General features: G+C 64.1%; 1 protein-coding gene across 2 annotated transcripts; it reads right to left on the reverse strand.

The window, feature by feature from the left end:
* Window positions 1–992: 992 nt before the first annotated feature.
* On the reverse strand, window positions 993–11,364 carry MKNK2 (MAPK interacting serine/threonine kinase 2). 2 transcript variants are annotated; one of them, XM_065873355.1, is made up of 13 exons: window positions 11,313–11,364; window positions 7,669–7,756; window positions 7,470–7,571; window positions 7,293–7,390; window positions 5,131–5,210; window positions 4,733–4,806; window positions 4,382–4,486; window positions 4,181–4,236; window positions 3,997–4,092; window positions 3,345–3,539; window positions 2,436–2,600; window positions 1,672–1,715; window positions 993–1,328 (listed from the first exon to the last, which is right to left on the reverse strand). In XM_065873355.1, the coding sequence occupies exons 1-13, from the start codon at window positions 11,361–11,363 to the stop codon at window positions 1,091–1,093; spliced, it is 1,392 nt and encodes a 463-aa protein (XP_065729427.1). In that variant the 5' UTR covers window position 11,364; the 3' UTR covers window positions 993–1,090. The 2 variants fall into 2 exon arrangements, with proteins under 2 accessions (XP_065729427.1, XP_065729429.1); XM_065873357.1 differs by lacking the exons at window positions 7,669–7,756; window positions 11,313–11,364 and having other exon boundaries at window positions 1,091–1,328; window positions 4,181–4,312; window positions 4,344–4,486; window positions 7,470–7,569.
* Window positions 11,365–16,961: the final 5,597 nt, after the last annotated feature.

The following is a 16,961-nucleotide window of genomic DNA, read 5'->3' on the forward strand; positions in this document are numbered from 1 at the left end:
CGGAGGGCGGTCTGGGCGGCTGCCCGCGCCCCCAACCCCGGCAGAAGCCCGTGTGCACGTGGAAAAGGAAGCCTGTGAATTGCATAGAGTCTCCCACCCGAGGACGAAGGGCGTCAGAGTCTCCCCAGCCCGGCGGGTCACGCGACGTCTGACTCAGGCGCGGGCGGAAGGGGCGCGGCAGCTGCGGCCTTTTCCTGAAGGTGGGCGGAACAGAGACGCCGCCCTGTGGGGGGGGTGTCCCGCGAGACCCCGGGGACGGGGCTGAGAGCGCTTCCACGCCAGACCCGAGGGGCGGCCGGGCAGGACGTGGCCGTGGTCAGACTGAGCCCTGAGAAGGGGCACTCGGGTGCCCGGGTCGGGGGTCCGCGGGACCCCCACGTCGGCTGACGGGGGCCTGTCCGGCTCCTCGCGCTTCCTCTGGCGCCCCCATTCGCGGATGGGCACTCCCCAGTGGGGAGGCCAGGGGAGGGGCCCCGGGCAGCTTAAGGTCAAGGTTCGAGGGAGCCCCGATTGTCAGTCGGCGGGGGCTCCAGCGGGCGGCGCCACCCCGCCTGCCCCCAGGCCCCGCCCTGCGACAGGGGAGACGTGAGAAGCCATCGGCCCGCCCGGGTGTCTGAGAGGAGGGAAGGAGCTACCGTCTCGTCGAGGGGAGGTGGGTGGGGGGTCGACCCGTCCCTGAAAACACTGTGAGGGCCGGGGAGGGGGGCGGCGAGGTCCCGCCGGCTCGGGGAGACGCCACGCCCTCCTCTCCTGAGTCACGCGGGCGGCGGGGAGCGGCCTTCACAGTACCCGGCGCATCCCGGGCCGGGGCGGCGGGAGGGCCCCACCCAGCCACAGGCCCTCCGCTCTCCTCCCCGAGCGCCTGCTCTGCGTTTAACACCATTGAAAGGAAAAAAAAACAAAACAAAAGGAGGGAACAGGAAAAAAACCCAACAGCAAAAACCTTATATAAAAAGACCCCCGAGCTGAGCTTAGCGCCTCGGAATCCAGCCGGGGGAGGGCAGCCCGCTGGTCACCCGCGGGCAATAGCTTAAAAAATCTTTAGACTTGACGGGGGAGGGGCGGCCTATGTACAGAGGGAAGGAGAGGATCACGCGTGGTCTCCCACCAGGACCACGGGGGCCGCGGACAGGCTGGCTCGCTGCCGCCGCTGGGCCAACTTGGACTGGGAGGGCGGGGACAGCTGCAAGCAGCGTGAGGTAGCTCGGATGACCACGGGCTGCTCCTGCCCCGCCTCCTCGGCCGCGTCCTCCTCGCGCTGGGCCAGCTGCCGGTTCATGGCAATGGCCTCGGCCGCGAACGACGTGAGGTCTTTGGCGCAGCTGTTCCTGGGGACAGGGTGGGGGGGTCAGCAAGGAGGGGGAGGTAGCCGCCGGCCCGTCCCCCTTGCTTCCCTCGGGACCCCCGGGGTCTGTGCAGTGCTCTGGGGGAGGGGCTGCACGCCCCAGGAAGCCCCAGACTCCGCAGGGGGCGGGAGGGGCCGGCGGACTGGAATTCGCGGTGGGGTCACAAACTCATCACCCAGTACAAGGACACCCAAGCGCTTGGACGGCTTCCCCCGCCAAGACTGAAAGAGGATCGTGTAATCTTCTTTAAACATCTTAACATTTAGCGCCCCCTCCTGGACCCGGGGCTCCCCGCTCGGAGCCTGAGATCCCACACGGGCCTCACCTCTGCAGGACCATGGGCGTGGGCAGGGTGTTCTCCGGGGCGCACTGGAAGGAGACAGGAGAGGTGAGGCTGGAGAGCAGAGCCCGCCCGCCTCGGGGCGCCCAGCTGGCTGCGACAGCACCGGGGGTTAAGGCGGTGCACCTGCCCGGGAACCGAGCCAGGCTGGGGGGAGGGGCGCGGCCCGAGCCGGGTGAGCGTGGTGGACGTTGCCAGACCGCGTGATGGGCGGGGCCTGCCTCTCACCAAAGCTGCCCCAGTTCCCAGCAGGGGTTGGGAGCCCGCTCCAACAGCCCATCTGCCTTGACAGTGGGGCCCCAGTCTTTGCTCCCCACAGTGCCAACTTGTATTTTTGTTAAGCCCCCTGCCCTGTTGGCCTAGGCATCTGCCCCGCCAGGACAACAACTGGGCAGAAGAAACAGCAAGCTCTTCTCAGCTTGGTGGGGACAGAGCCTTGGACGGGGGGTGGCAGGCCCCCGCCTGCCACCTGGCTGACCTCAGCTTGACACTCTGTTCCAGGTGAGAAGAGGCCCCTGCGCCTCCAGGACACAGGGCCTGGTGACTCACTGAGAAGCAGCTCCTGCAGTCCCAACCCAACCTGGCCGGCAGGCAGTGGAGGGTCTCCCTGCTGCGCCCTTGCCCGCTCTGGGGGGGTCTGATGCTGAGCCGCCTAGGGTTGTCATACCCTTGTGCTCTGAGTCACCCCAGCCCAGTGGCAGAAGCTGGAGGCCAGCCGCCCCCCAGGCCTCCCTGGTGCTCCCACTCACCCCCTGCACCCAGGGGTGCTGCAGGACTTGGGCAGCACTCAGCCTCTGCTTGGCGTCACGAACGAGGAGCTTGGAGATGAGGTCTTTGGCAGCAAAGGAAATGTGGGCCCAGTCCTTCTCCGGAAACTCGTACTTGCCCTCCTGGATGCTCTCAAACAGCATGTTCTGGAGGGGACATGGAAGGTGGGGTGAGCTGCAGCCAGCAAGGGCTGAGTCCACATCGCAGACGCCTGGCAGGCCTGGACCCAGAGGAGCACCGATGAGTGACAAGTTCTGTCAGGGCCCCCAGCCTCCACCAGCTGCATGTGACCCGGGCCCAGGGTTAGGGTCGGGGAAAGTGCCCTGAGCTCAGCTGGCAAGGCCAGGGGCTCTGGCAGGCCAAGGAGGGCAGGGAACCACCCAACTGGGGGTGGCTGGGAGGCTGGGCCAGAGAGTGGACTCGGGGAGGCACTTGGTGGGCTCTGCTCAAGTGGGGCCCGATTTACTGAAGGGTGGCTCTGGACGGCCAGGCTCTGGGGGGATCAGGCCATGAAGCCTGAGCCTCACATGGTGGGTAGAAGGATGGAACTTGGCCACCTCAAACCATAGGCCTCGCCCCACCTCAACTTCCTGACCCCTGACTGCTTTCTCCTGTTGGGCTGGGGAACCCAACGAGCCTCTGGAAACCCAGAAAGGTCAGGCCGGCAGTGGCCTGTGGATGTTGTCAGTGGTTGGAGGCCAGGCCCTTAGGGGTGCTCAGGGGGGTTCACAAGCCAGGTCCTCCAGGGTGGGGGGTAGGTGTGTGCATGGACCAGGCCTTGGGGTGCACTGGGCAGGCAGGGGTGAGGGTGCATGTGTGTGTGTGTGTATGCCGAGGCAGGCCAGACGCGGTGCTCGGGGGAGGGGTGCACGGCAGGACCCCACTCGCACCTGGCAGGCCGGGCAGGCCTCGCCGCGGTCCCAGCCGCAGTCGCTGCCGCAGTGGCCCACGAAGGGCGGGTAGCCGCTGAGCAGGATGTAAAGGATAACGCCCAGGCTCCAGAGGTCGCAGCGCTTGTCATAGATGCTTGCCTCCTCGCTGAAGGCCTCCACCACCTCCGGGGCCATGTACTCGGCGGAGCCGCACTGCGGGCGGGAGCGGGGGCGTCAGGGCCCGTGGAGGGGGGATGGGGGGCACCCCGACAGGGACTTCACGGAGCCCAAAGCCAGACAGCCCTGACCGACCAATCACAGGTTGCTGAGGGAGCCAGCCCCGCCTTCGCCCTGCCGGCCAATCACAAGCTGCTGAGGGATTCGGCCCCACCCCCCAACCCCCGCCCAATCAACAGGTGCCGGGAGCCCGCCCAGCCTCACCGCGCCCGACCAAGGCCCCGCCCAGCCGCTCTGCCCGGCCAATCAGCGGCTGTTGCTAAGCGGAAGCCCGAGTTCCGAGGCCCGAGCCGCCGAGCAGGCTCCGCACCTCGAGGTTATGCAACTGTAGCCCGGCACCGGATTCGGGGCCATTCCCGCCCTTTCCGCCCCTGCCAGCTACCCCTCCCCCCCCGCACCCCACTCGGGGCGCCCTGACCTCGTAGGCCCTCACCGGGGTGAGCAGCTCCGGGGTGGAGATGGGGGAGCAGTCCCCGTTGAGTTTGATGCCACTGCCCAGGTCAAAGTCACAGATCTTCACGGGGGACACCTAGGCGGGGTCAGAAGGGGCTGTGAGGGTGGCGTCCCGACCCTGGGGCCCTGGCCCGCAGGGAAGGCCACCCCCCGGTGCCCCTCACCTGGTTGGGGTGCTCACAGAGGATGTTTTCCGGCTTTAGGTCCCTGTGGGCGATGCCTGCAGGGAGAACGAAGAACCACGAGGGCGGGTCAGGGGTCCGTGGGTGGGTGGGTGGACACATCTTCCAGGAGTCCTGGGCAGGTGGGCTGGGCGCAAGGCTAGACACCCAGGGATCCCTGGGGCAGGCAGAGTGGCCACTCACCTTTGTTGTGCAGAAAGTCCAGGGCGCTGGCCACATCCTGCACGACCACGCTGGCCTCCAGTTCGTTAAAGTGCCGCCGCTTGTGTATGTGGCTCAGGATGGACCCTGGGCCAGGCCATGGAGCAGAACACACAGGGGTCACCTCCGCTGCCCAACGGCCAGCACCCACCCCACCCTGGCAGGGAAGCCCCCACTCCAGCCTCCTCGGGTCCAGAGTCCTCCAACCTGAGCTGGCGTGTGGACCCCACAAGGCCCCTCTGATGTGCAGGCCCCCCTGAAAGGTTCTCCCTGGTGGCCCTAAACCCCCGGCCCATTAGGATCAGATGGAAAAGCCTGCCAGGCCCCACGTACCGCCCCGCATCTTCTCAAACACCAGGTAGAAACGGTCGTCTTCCTCAAAGAACTCAATCAGCTCTAGAACGTTCCTGGGGTGGGAGCAGGGAGGTGGGGGAGGAGTGAGGCTTCCTCAGGCCTGTGGGCAGCCACAGAACTGCCCAGCAGGGGCCCGCCTTCTCCACCCCACCTACCCACAGGAAGGCTGCGCCCGAGGCCACAGGCCTGCTTCCGCCTTGCCCACCTTGGACTGTCAGCCTGCCTGCCACTGGGCCCACCTACAATGCCCAGCACAGGGCCTGGCACATTGTGGGTGCTCACTAAGTGCTTGCTGGGGGTGATGAGGCACTCGGGCCCATTCAGCCACTGAAAGATGGCTCGGGGCCCAGTGTTGTGGTGAGGGTAGGTCACATTACCTGTGTCCCTGGCACTGATACAACATCTCCACCTCCCGGAAAACCCTACTCCGAATGTGGCCCGGCTGCTTCTCAATGATCTGAAATGTCAGCGGGGGGAGGACACACACACAGACACCAACTGGGTCAGCCAGACCCTCTACAGCCTGAGACCCGCCCCCCTCCCCCTGCCAGAAACTTCCCCTGTCAGAAACTTCCCCTGTGTCACGCCTGAAGCTCGTCAGAGCTTAGATTTTGAAGTTCTGGAAAGCAGAGCTATCCTATGGGGGCCCAGAATTCACTGGAAGTCAAAACTGTGGTGTCAGAACAAACTGGGGGCAATGTATTTCCCCAGAGGCATCACAGGAGGGGCGAGCGGGACAGGAGCCGGTAGCTCTCCGCCCCTGACTGCCACAAGGCTTGGGGTGTATTTGGGGCCTGGAGCCCCTGCAAGATACTCCTTCAGGTCAGCAGGTTCCTTAGCCTAGCGGCCTGCTCTCCCTGACCAGGAGACTGGGGGCCACTGTGCTGGCTCACACACCACCCAGGGGACTGGAGGGGCCTGGGGGAACCTGGCTGCCAGCCAAGACATCCCATTTGCCTGGGAACCAGTCTGGACAGATGCCCCAGCCCCGTAAGCCCAAGTCTGTTTCAGGCCAGGTTAGTGGGCACAGCCGCCCAGGACCCCAGAGCCTCAGGAAACCAGCCCACGCCTCTGCGCCCACACCCCTCTGGCACCCAGGAGCTCTAAGGACAGGAGGGTTCTGGGCCCACCGCCTGGGGTGAGCCGCTTCGCTCCCAGAGAGGGAAGGTCAAAAAGCGTGTGCCAAAAAAAAAAAAAGTGCGTGCCAGCTCTTTCCCAGCAAAGCCAGGCCGCACACACCTCCTGGGAACCTCTTCCCAGGTTGGACCTAGGACCCCCTCTCACTAGGTGGGTGGGCAGCCTGGGTCACCACTGTGCCCGGGGCTCCCGGCCCACCAGCAGCCTGGGGGAGGGGACGTGGTATGCTCCACTGGCCAGGCTCCAGCAGCAGGCGGGCATTTACATCCACTGGTCACTGGGGCTCGGCCACCACCCTAAGCACTGTCCGACCTGTCTAGTGACAAATACACCTGCCCCACAGAGGGGCAGAACCACCAGATTCCAGGGCTCCTTGAGATAATGCCAGCAGCCGTGCCCTCCTGGAGTTACCTGAACCTCATTCCATCCCTTGGGAATGTGGCTAGGGCCCCCCACTCCACGGAGGAGACAGCAGTCCCTCTTGAGAGGGGACGGCCTTCTGAGGGGTCACACACGGTACAACTAACCCAACCCTCTGAGCCTTGGTCTCCCCGTCCGTCAGAGTGACAGAAGCCAGGCTGCCCAGCAAGGGCCTTAGGAAGGAGGACACTGACCGTGCAGAATGTGCTTGACGCCTGCTAGGTGTGCAGTCCTATGGCACCATCACCCACCCAACCCGGTCGCTCCCAGGGGGTGGGGACCACAGCCACCCTGGTCACCATGCTTCCACCAGGGCCTGAGGCTTCCGGGCCAGCCCGCTTGCCACTGTGCACCTGGCCCTCCTTCCTGGGCAGCCAGCCTCCCGTTACCCCACCCAGCCCAGATGCAGGGTCACGAGGGAAGCCTGGAAGGCTTTTTGGAACACAGGGTCTGACGCCCGGCCAGGCAACGTAGGCTGCGCAGGCGCACACTGGGTCAGAGGCGGCCCAGGGCTTGCAGGAGGCTCTTGCAGGCCTTCCCTGGTCTCCCCTGATGCCCAGCTCCCCCAGGGCCCCGAGTAGGGCATTGCCTTTCAATGTTTGTAACCAGTACAGGGAAGCATTCATCATCCCTGGGGACAGGGGCCTGGCCCAAGTGACCCAGCAGGTGAGCATCAGCTCTGACTGAAGCCCCCAGTTCTCGGCGGTCCCTCTGGCACCAGGTCCTTGGCCACCTGTGCAGCGGGGCCACCCCTTGTCACTTCCCACCCGGACTTGGGGGCTCAGCCCAGGCTGACCTGGATTCCCAGGTGTGGCCTGAGTCACCAGCCTTGAGGCCATTTTTAGACACTGGTTTTCCCCGCCTGCCAGTCCGGCAGCTCAAATGCCTGCTCCCCTCCTTTTGCCACCCCTGGAGGGTGCCAGATCCCAGGCACGGCTGGGGAGGGGCGAGGGGGCCGCCCAGGTGCTGGGGCCTGTCTCACCTTGACGGCATACTCCTGGCTGGTGATGAGGTTGACGCAGGTCTGCACACGGGCGTGGGCACCCTCCCCAAGCACGTCCTCCTGCAGCTGGTAGACGTCTGCGGAGCAGGGGGCCGGTGAGAGCCACCCTGGGCCGGCCATCTCCCCGACGCCGCTGCCCCCGCCGGCCCCACTCACCTTCGAACCTGCCCGAAAAGCTGTCGGTGGCCCGGCACCTCTTCTTCTTCTTGCTCCTTTTCTTGGCATCAGGGATGTCGATGGGCTGGCTTGCAGGCATATCTGTGCAGGGGGAGCTGGAGGTGAGGCCCACCTGGCTCAGGAGGTGGCCCAGCCCTCCGCCACCGCCAGAGGCTCGCCCTCCCTTCCAGCCCCTCACCAGGGCGGGCCGGGCACTCCAGGACGAAGTCAGGCTCCCCGTGGTGGGCCTGGTCTAGGGAGAAGGCCAGTTCGAAAGGATTCTGCCCCTGCAGGAGAGGAGAGGACAGAGCTCAGGCCCCAGCCCTGCGGGGCAGCTGCACCCAGAGTGCCCCAGTCTCCACGTCCGCACGCTGCGGAGCAGAAAGCCTGGCTCTGCCTGACCACGAGGAAATGGACCTTTCACCCCCAGCCCAGGGCCCTCGGGGCCTCTGGGGAGGGGGTGTGGTATGGGAAGAGGCCAGACGCAGGCAGGGGAGGGGGTGCCGCCTCCCAGGCCAGGCCTGAGTCGCCGTGGGGCACCAGGCCACGTTTTGAGCCTCGGTTTGCTCACCTGCAGGATGGGGCCAGCACCACAGCATGGCTGACCGCCCGCGCCCCTGCCGCGCCCCGGCGCAGGGATCAAAGGCGCAGGGCAGCCAGTGGGAAGGAGTGAGTCAGCGGCTTCCCGAGGCGGGGCTCCCAGCCAGGCGGCCCTGCCTGCTTTCCCATGGCTTCCTGGTCTCAGTCTCCCCTCTGTGCACCACTGCCTGGTCTCAGTCTCCCCTCTGTGCACCACTGCCCTCCTTGCCTCTCACTGTCCGCTCGTCCCCACTGCACCTCCTGGCCCGAGACGATTCCCGCCACCACACCTCTGCTCCTGATGCGCCCACAATGCGCCCCATCCCCCAGCTCTGCGCCTCTCTCCTGGTCCGACCCCCCTCGCTCATCTGCTTCCAGCTCTGCAACGCTGGGACCCGGCTCCGGGGTATCACGGGAAAGGCACCCGCGGTCTCCCGCGTGAGCACTGGGCCGGTCCCTCGCCCGGCCACAGCCGCACTGTCCCATGTACCCTCAGACACACCAGGATGGAGCCCCTCACAGGCCGCGGTGTCCAGCTAAGGAAACAGCCCTTGAGCAAGGAGGGGCCTGCTCAAGGTCACCTGACAGCCCCTGGGACTGGGGTGGGGGTGCGTGGGATCCTAACAAGGGAACGAAGGCAGCTGGGGTTCTTCCAGTTTCTGCGGATCCAGCATGAGGACTGGCAGCCCCCGGCAACGCACAAGGCTGAGGCTTTAAGGCTGAGGCTCTGAGGCCCCACCGTGTTTCTCTAGGAGTTTGCTCTCATTTAGCTCCCTGAATCCTGGGGGTCCAGGTGGCCAGGGCTTCAGGTGGGCGTGGGGGCCCTGTACAAATAGCAGTGGCTCCAGTTCTGATGCTGGAGGACCTGGGTCAAGTCACTGCCTCTCTCTGGGCCTTGGGACAAGGGGAAGCAGGGCTCCAGCAGGAGGGCCATCTGGCAGAGAAGGAACTCCGGGAGAGCCCCAGGGAGATACCCAGGGGCCTAACAGCAGAAGGGGCCAGGCCAGATTCCTGCAGACGGGAGGCCCGGAAGCCAGTCCGGCAGCACAGGGGCAGGCAGAGGTCACAGGGAGCGGCTGAAAAACAGGCGTGGGCCCTCCCGGCCTCGCCACCCACCCGCCCTGCAGATAGTTGCTAGGAGGCCCAGCGGGCGGGGGAGGGGAGGAAGGCAGCGCTCCAGCCTGTCGGCGCAGGATCGTCCACCAGCACCTGCCTCTGCCGGCCCAGGGGTCCGGCACCCCCGGGGAGCCAGGCACACGGCTGTGCCAGTACCGGCAGTCAGCGCTCTGAGAAGGCTCAGTCCAGGAGCATCTGGAGGCGCCAGGTGACTCCCTCCTCCCAGAAGGAGGGGCCCCAGGGTGAGAATGTGGGGGTGATCAGGAGGGAGGGTGGACCTGAGGCTCGGGGCCAGCGGCGGCCCTCAGCAGCTACTTCACCTCGGCCTAGTGACCTCAGCTCCGAGCCTGACCAGCACCCAAGGGTGACTCGAAAGGACCACGTAAGGGCATGAGGACCTCAGGGGGCCTGTCACCGACCCCACACCCCTGTGCCAGCCTCCAATGCAAAGAGCTGGACCCTGGAGAGAAGGGGCGGCCAAGCCACCAAGGTGAAGGGACACTAGCCATGCCAGCTCCTGTGTCCCTGTCACCACGTGCGGGGGGTGCTAAGACAAATGCCCACGCTGCCCAAGGCTCCACTGTCCCATGTGGAAATGGGGAAAAATACATCAGAGACACCTGGAACACGCTGCTGCCAGGCTGAGGGGAGGGAGGTGGCTGCGGCCCGAGGAAGCCTGGGGTGCAACGGGAGGAGACACGTAGCGAGGCCGGCCTCTGGCCACCAGGAGGGCCACCTCAGAGCCAGCACTCCCGGCCCAGTGTCCCTCCAACTCCCTCAGGACTCCCACATTCCCACCTCAGCGCTGGGCTCTCGCACGGCCTGCAGAGGCCAACCCATAGTACCAGGCAGTGTTGCCAGGCCAGGCCCAGGGCTGGCTGTGGGCCTCCAGTCAGCAGGCCTTGGCAGGAGGTGGCTGGAACCATCCAGAAAGTTCGACTTTGCTTTGGCCACTGTGCCGGCCCCACGCGCTGACCCCGTCTCGGCTCCCACCCAGCCCCCAGAGGGGACAGACCACCACCAGTGACGTCTCAAGTCCACCCTGCTCCCGCCCAGCCCTGAACACTTGGACATGCCAAGGCTGTGGCTGCCCTGGGGGGAGAAGCCAGGATGATAGGCGTGTGGGCAGGGGTGGGGCGCTGGCCCAGGAGGCTGGCTGGACGGGCCTGGGAATTTTAACCCAAACAGTCTCAGCTCGCTCCTCCCACCCTGGCGCGCGTACTCACACACTCACACATGCACATACACCCAGGTCTTGCCTTCTCTAGAGGGCAACAGGTTCTTGCCCAAGAAGGCCCAGGGAAGCCATTACATAACGCGGCCAGCGGGGTGGGGTGGCCGCTGACATCACTGTGTCCCCTGGGCCAGGCCCTATGGGGTCCCTGCCTAGCACCTGCCTGCCCCCCACCCCCAGGCTCGCTCATCTGAGACTAGAACTGCGGCGGCCCCATGCCACAGCCGTGGGGCCCGCCGCAGAAACTTCCTGCTCCGACAGGAAATAGCCTTGGGCCTGGGGTGTCTGGGAGGTGCTGGGCTGGAAGGGCATCCAGTCCACTGCCCCATTCTGCAGACCACCCAGGAGGGTGTAGGGGAGGTCTGCAGCCCTGCCTGGGGTTCCAGAAGGAAGGGCCCCGCAGACCTCCGCAGGCCCCATGACGCTGGGGACCGGACTGTGGCCTGCTGACAGTTCCCAGCAGTGCACACTCGGCTGGGCTCTGCAGGGGACACACAGCCAAGGGTCCCCACGGGCAGGACGCCCCTCAGCCCTGCCCGGGGTTCCTGGAGGAAAGACCCCAGAGGCCCCAGGGCGCTAAGGACTGACTGTGGCCTACTGAACTCCCCCCTGCTCACCATACCAGCACATGCCTGGCTCGGGTCGGCAGGCGACACATATGTAGGGGTCCCGAACCCGGTTTGGGGCTTCTAGAAGAAAGACCCGACAGGTCCCAGGGTGCTTGAGATTGGACTGTGGCCTGCTGACACCGCCCCCCGCCCCCGACAATGCACACCAGGCTGGGGCAGCTCCAGGCGAAGGGTGGGGAGCTCGCACGAGCCCCGGTGGGTATCCTGGGGGGCGGGCTCCGCGTCCCGCCACCGGCCACTCGGGTGGTCCAGGCCGCGGCGGCCCCAAGACGACCCGGCCCTCACCTTGAAGGAACGGTGGAAGCCCTGAAGTTCGGCTGTTTTCTTCTGCACCATCTTCTGTCCGGGCCCCGCCAGCGGGGGAGGGGACGCGGGGCCCGGGGGGCGGCCCGTGGGCGGGGGTCGGCCGGTGAGGGGACCCTGTGGGCGGGAGCAGACAAAGGAGGGCGTTGAGTGGCCGCGGCCAGCGCGCCGGGAGCCCGGGCCAGGGCGGCGAGGCTCCGTGGGGCCCGCTCTCCGCGTCAGGGTCGGGGTCGGGCCGGGGTCGCTGGGCCACACTCACCGGGGTCGGGCTCGGGCCGGGGCCGCAGTGCCGCCGCCCGAGACGCGCAGCCCGGAGCCCGCTGCGCGGACCGCGCGGGGAACAGCGCCGCCGCCGCCGCTGCCGCCACCGCGGACTCCTCCGTCAGGGCCGCCACCGCCGAGAGGAGCCGGGCGGGCCGCGTCGCCGCCACTTTTATAGGCCAGGCTCGCCTTCCCCCCCGCCCCCCCGCCCCCACCCCCGCCCCGACGCAGACCCCGCCCCTCATGGCTCCGCCCATGCACGCACGGCGGGGGCGGGACTGGAAGGCCGCTCTGGCGGCGGGGCGTGTCTGCGCGCCTGCGCCATGTGGTGCGCGGGGCTCGGGGAGCGGGACCCGGGGAGGATCCTGGCGGGCGTGGGCAGGGTTGCCGGAGGCTCCGGGAGGCCCGCAGGACCCTGACACTGAGCCCAAGCCCGGCCCTGACCTCTGGCAACAACCGCAGTCTGTCGGCCGGGGCCTAGAATACACTGACTCCTTTGGGCGACACCCCTGCTCTAGAACCTGCCATGGCTCCCTCTTGCATCTCTGTTCTAGGATCTGCCATGGCTCTCTTTTTGGGCTTCCCGACCCTGGCCCCAGCTGTCGTGCAGGCGCACCCAAACAGGCTTATAGGCCCAGTTGCCTCCCCAGGTTGCTTCCCAAGAGTTCACGTGATTGTTGGCTGGGAAAGGGGACCACATTAGGGGGTGGGGACAGACCTGTGAAGGACCGTCCTTCAGTCCTGCAAAGGAGTGCTTTGCCTGCCTGATGGAGAGAAAGCCCAAGGGGTGGGGGCGACCAGGACAGGAGGCAAAACACAACCCCATTTTGGCTGGGGCCCCTGACCCAGGCTCTGAGAGAATCAGTCAGCTCTCTGTCCCCGCAGCCCAGTGGTGCATGGTCCTCAGACCCGTGTCTGGACTCTTAGTGTTACAGGCCTGCGGAGTGAACTGTCCTCCCTCTCCTCCAGGCCCCAGCCTGTTCTTTCAGAGGCTTCCCACCACCCACCCCAAACTGTCCCCCAACGAGGCCTGAGCTGGACCGCCCCCTTGCCTGTTAGGCTACTTCTATTTCTGTGCTGCCCCCCAAGGCCACAGCTCAGGCCACAGGAGCTGTAAGGCCTGACCTCAGCCAGCTCTGGGGTGTTTGGAGGGACCTGCAGGGAGCTCCCCGGCCAGCCCGCAGCCCTCCCCTGCCCTGTGCGTGTGCGTGTGTATGTGTATGTGTGTGTGTGTGTGTGTGTGTGTGCGCACATGTGTGTGTGTGTGCGTGTGTGTGTGTGTGTTTGTAGACACACGTTGGCTCCAGGTGCTGGGGTGGGGCTGCTGGACTTGCCTGCCCAGGGGAAGCCTCAGGCTCCTTCCTCATCATCCCCACCCCTCTCCTTACCGGGCTGTCCCTCTCTGTGTGTACACCGTCACCTGCAGGTCTTCATGTGCTTCTGGATGGCATGGGCGTGTACAGATGCCCCTCGCCAGAAGGCCAGCTCTGAGAGAGCCCAGATCCCCGCACTGCTGGTCCAGCACCCAGCACAGGGCCTGGCACACACACAGGAAGTGCTCACTGAATAGTGCTGAAAAGAAAGGATGTATTTAAGCATGTGTGAGTGCGTACGTGCATATCTGTGTGCACGCGTATAGGGGTTGGGTAAGGTCTGAGCTTCCTGAGGCTGCTTCTGGAGCCCAGAAGTCTGAAATCAAGGTGTCATCAGCAAAGCCACACCCTCTCCGAAGGCTATAGGGGAGGATCCTTCCTACTTGTTCCAGCTTCTGGTGGTTGCTGGCAATCCCTGGTGCTCCTTGGCTCATGGCCTCATCACCTCAACTCTGCCTCATTGTCACGGGACCATCTTCTCTGTCTGTGTCTCTCCTCTCTCCTAAGGACACCAGTCATTGCATTAAGGCCACCCTAGGGACTTCTCTGGAGGTCCAGTGGTTAAGACTCTGTGCTTCCAGTGCAGAGGGCACAGGTTCGATCCCTGGTCAGGGAACTAAGATCCCACCTGATGCAACCAAAAAAAAAAAAGGCCACCCTAATCTAGTACAACCTCATCTTAATTTGATCACACCTGCAAAGACCCTGTTTCCAAATGTCACATTCACAGGTTCTGGGTGTTGGGACGTGGACATATCTTTCTGAGGCACGCAGTTCAGATCAGACAGGAAGGGGACCCAATTTCTGGTGTGTGGCTGTGATACATCTATCTCCTGGTGCGGGTGTTTAGCTCTGTCCATCCTCGTGTGTGTATCCATGGGGGTGGCCGGTCACGCTGACCTCAGGGAATAGAAATGAACTGAGGTCTTGCTTCAAGGCCATCTTCCTCGGTCCAGCCGAGCTCAGTTCCTGGGCAGCCTGATTTGGGAGTCCGGCTGGTGGGGGTAGATTTTTTTTTCCAAAGCCAGAAGCACCATCCAGCCCTGGGCGCTGCTCAGAGGAACTGCCTTACCCTCACGCAGCCTGGACAGATGGTCCCTTGCTGGGCCCAGTACCACAGGTTGGGAAACAGGAAGCTCAGAGATGGGAAGATGACCCCTGGGCCTTTGGGGTCCTTCCACCCAGCCCTGCTGACATCTGGGGCCTGGATCATTCTCTGTGCGGGGCCGTCCTGGGCACTGTGGGCTGTTGAGTGGCATGCCCACCCACTCAATGCCAGGAGCCCCCCCAGTCATGATGACCACAAATGCCTCCAGACACCGCCCAGCATCTCCTGGGGGGAGGATCACCCCCTAGGTAAGAGCCACTGCTTCTGCCCACTGGAGGCACTGAGTCCTGCCATCCCCCCACCCCGTGTGTGAGGAGGGTGGCCACCAAGGGAGCACTTGTGTGAGTGCTGGGAGGGCTCCTGGTGCACACACGGGCTCTTCAACCAGGGTAGGGGCCATACGTGTGTGTGCACACACATGGGCTTCTGTGTTGGAAACACGAGTGCCTGCATGTGTGCGTGTATCCATGGGTGCATATAAGCATATGCATACAGTCGCCACACGTCCCCCCAGGAACAGGACAGGTTGGAGACTCACCCAAGCCCTCAGGAGGCACCTAAGCCCCCAGGGCTGAGAAGTGGGATTGGCCTTGGTGCGGGCCCCTGTGGGTGCCTGGGCTGTGGTAGCCAGGGCGAGGCAGCCAGGCCCAGCCCCAGCCCGGCCTGCACTAGGTTGGGGTAGGGTACTGCTAGTGGGAATGGGGGAGCGGAGGGACCTCTGTGCCTGGCCTGCTGGCTCTGGGGCCTCAGCGCTGTCCTGCCACAGGCCGGCTGCCAGACCCAGCCAATTCTGTCATCTTCCTTGACCTCATGTACAGGCCGAGCTCCCAGAGGTGCTGGGCGCCCTGGGGCTGGGAGGTAGCCGGGGGCCTGGCCAGGCTGCCTACCTTACCTTGGGCCCCAGGAGTCTCGCCTGACACTGGGCGATTGAGCCAGAAAACCTGGGCCCTGGCCCCTCTTCCTCTTGCCAGCCAGTTTCTTCCATCCCTTCGGAGTGCATTCGGGGTTGGGGCAGTGACACAGTGAGGGGCAGGTCCAGCAGGGCGAAGGACGACACAGAGCAGTGGGCAGGACAGGCAGAATCCAGGGCAAGGATACTCCCGCCACCCAAAGGATAGCATGGGAGATGGCCAGCTGCAGAAGGGGGCTCAGGATTGCTCTGGGGGACTTGGAGTTGGGAGGCGCTGGCCTGATAAAGAAGGACAAGGCTTCTGCAGCAGTTGGAGCAATTCCCTGGCTCCAGGGCCTTCCCCTCCCCTACCCCAGCTTCCCTTGTGATACCCTAGGGGACCAGGAGGACAGGGGTGCTGGCCCCCATCTTCCACCCCAGTCATGGAGGGGGCTTGGCAAGCCTTAGGCCAAAGGGGCAGAGAATCAGCTCTCTGAGAAGCCCCTCCCTTTTGCAAGGTGACTCTCTTCCTCCCATGTTGTATATGGTCTCCCCCAAACCCCAGATGCTGAGCCCTAGGGCCTCTGCTTCCCCTTACCTCCTATGAGCCAGAGGGCAGGCTGGCTGGCTGGGTGGGGTCCATTCTGACCACCTTCCCCTGGGTCTGGTTGGGCAGCCAGAGCCCTGGCATCCTGGGGCCTCAGTCGTGTAGAGTTCACCTCCTGGACAGCATCCAAGGGACCCCAGGACAGTTCAGGGCCTCGAAACCCAGCAGGTGGAGTCCCCGGATTTAGCAAATAAAAATATAGGACGCCAAGTTAAAGCTGAATTTCAAGGCTTCCCTGGTGGCGCAGTGCTTAAGAATCTGCCTGCCAATGCAGGGGACACGGGTTTGAGCCCTGGTCCGGGAAGATCCCACGGAGCAACTAAGCCCTTGCGCCACAACTACTGAGCCCGTGCTGTGCAACATGAGAAGCCACCGCAATGAGAAGCCCGCACAAGGCAACGAAGAGTAACCCCTGCTCGCCGCAACTAGAGAAAGGCTGCATGCAGCAACGAAGACCCAAAGCAGCCAAAAATAAATAAATAAAATAAAAAAAGATTATAAAAAAAAAGTTGAATTTCAGATAATGAATAACTTTCCAGTATAATTCCCAGGCATAAGTATATTCCATGCGTAAGTATATCCAAAACAATTATTCTTTGTTTATCTGAAATTCAGATTTAAATGGGTGTCCTCTAGTTTATCTGGCAAACTTACCAAGGGGTAATGGTGAGACCTTTGTCTCCCACCATTATTTATTTATTTATTTTTGGCTGCGTTGGGTCTTTGTTGCCGCGCGTGGGCTTTCTCTAGTTGCGGGAAGTGGGGGCTACTCTTCTTTGCGGTGCACAGACTTCTCATTGCGGTGGCTTCTCTTGTCGTGGAGCACGGGCTCCAGGCGCACAGGCTTCAGTAGTTGTGGCTCGCGGGCTCTAGAGCGCAGGCTGCAGGCGCATGGGCTTAGTCTCTCGGTGGCATGTGTGATCCTCCCGGACCGGGGCTGAAACCTGTGTCCCCTGAATTGGCAGGTGGATTCTTAACCACTGCGCCACCAGGGAAGTCCCTGTCTCCCAACATTAAAAAGAGGCACCTGTTTGGTGTGATTGTGTGTGAGTGTGAGCAGATCGGGGTGTGTGTATGTGTGTCTGTGCGCATTTAGAGAGGCACTGAGCCTGTGTCTGTGTAGGGCAGACTGTGCACAGGTGGGAGTGGAGGTAAAGCCCGTGCTTGGGGCCAGTGCTGGGACCTCTGCAGTACCCTCACGAGCCCATGCCTTCGCGGGGGAGGGTTGGGGCCCTCCCTCCTCTGCTCGGACCTTAGGCTCAGAGCGGGCACAGGGCTGGCCCTAAAGCACTGAGAGCTTATGGAAGGAGCCAGATCCCAGCGCAGCTTCTGAGCTAGGATCAGGGTGTCAGAATCAGGGTCGGGTCAGCACTCAGTGCTTGGGTGACTGTGA

Source organism: Phocoena phocoena, chromosome 3 (genome assembly GCF_963924675.1).
Source record: "Phocoena phocoena chromosome 3, mPhoPho1.1, whole genome shotgun sequence".
NCBI lineage: Eukaryota > Metazoa > Chordata > Mammalia > Artiodactyla > Phocoenidae > Phocoena > Phocoena phocoena.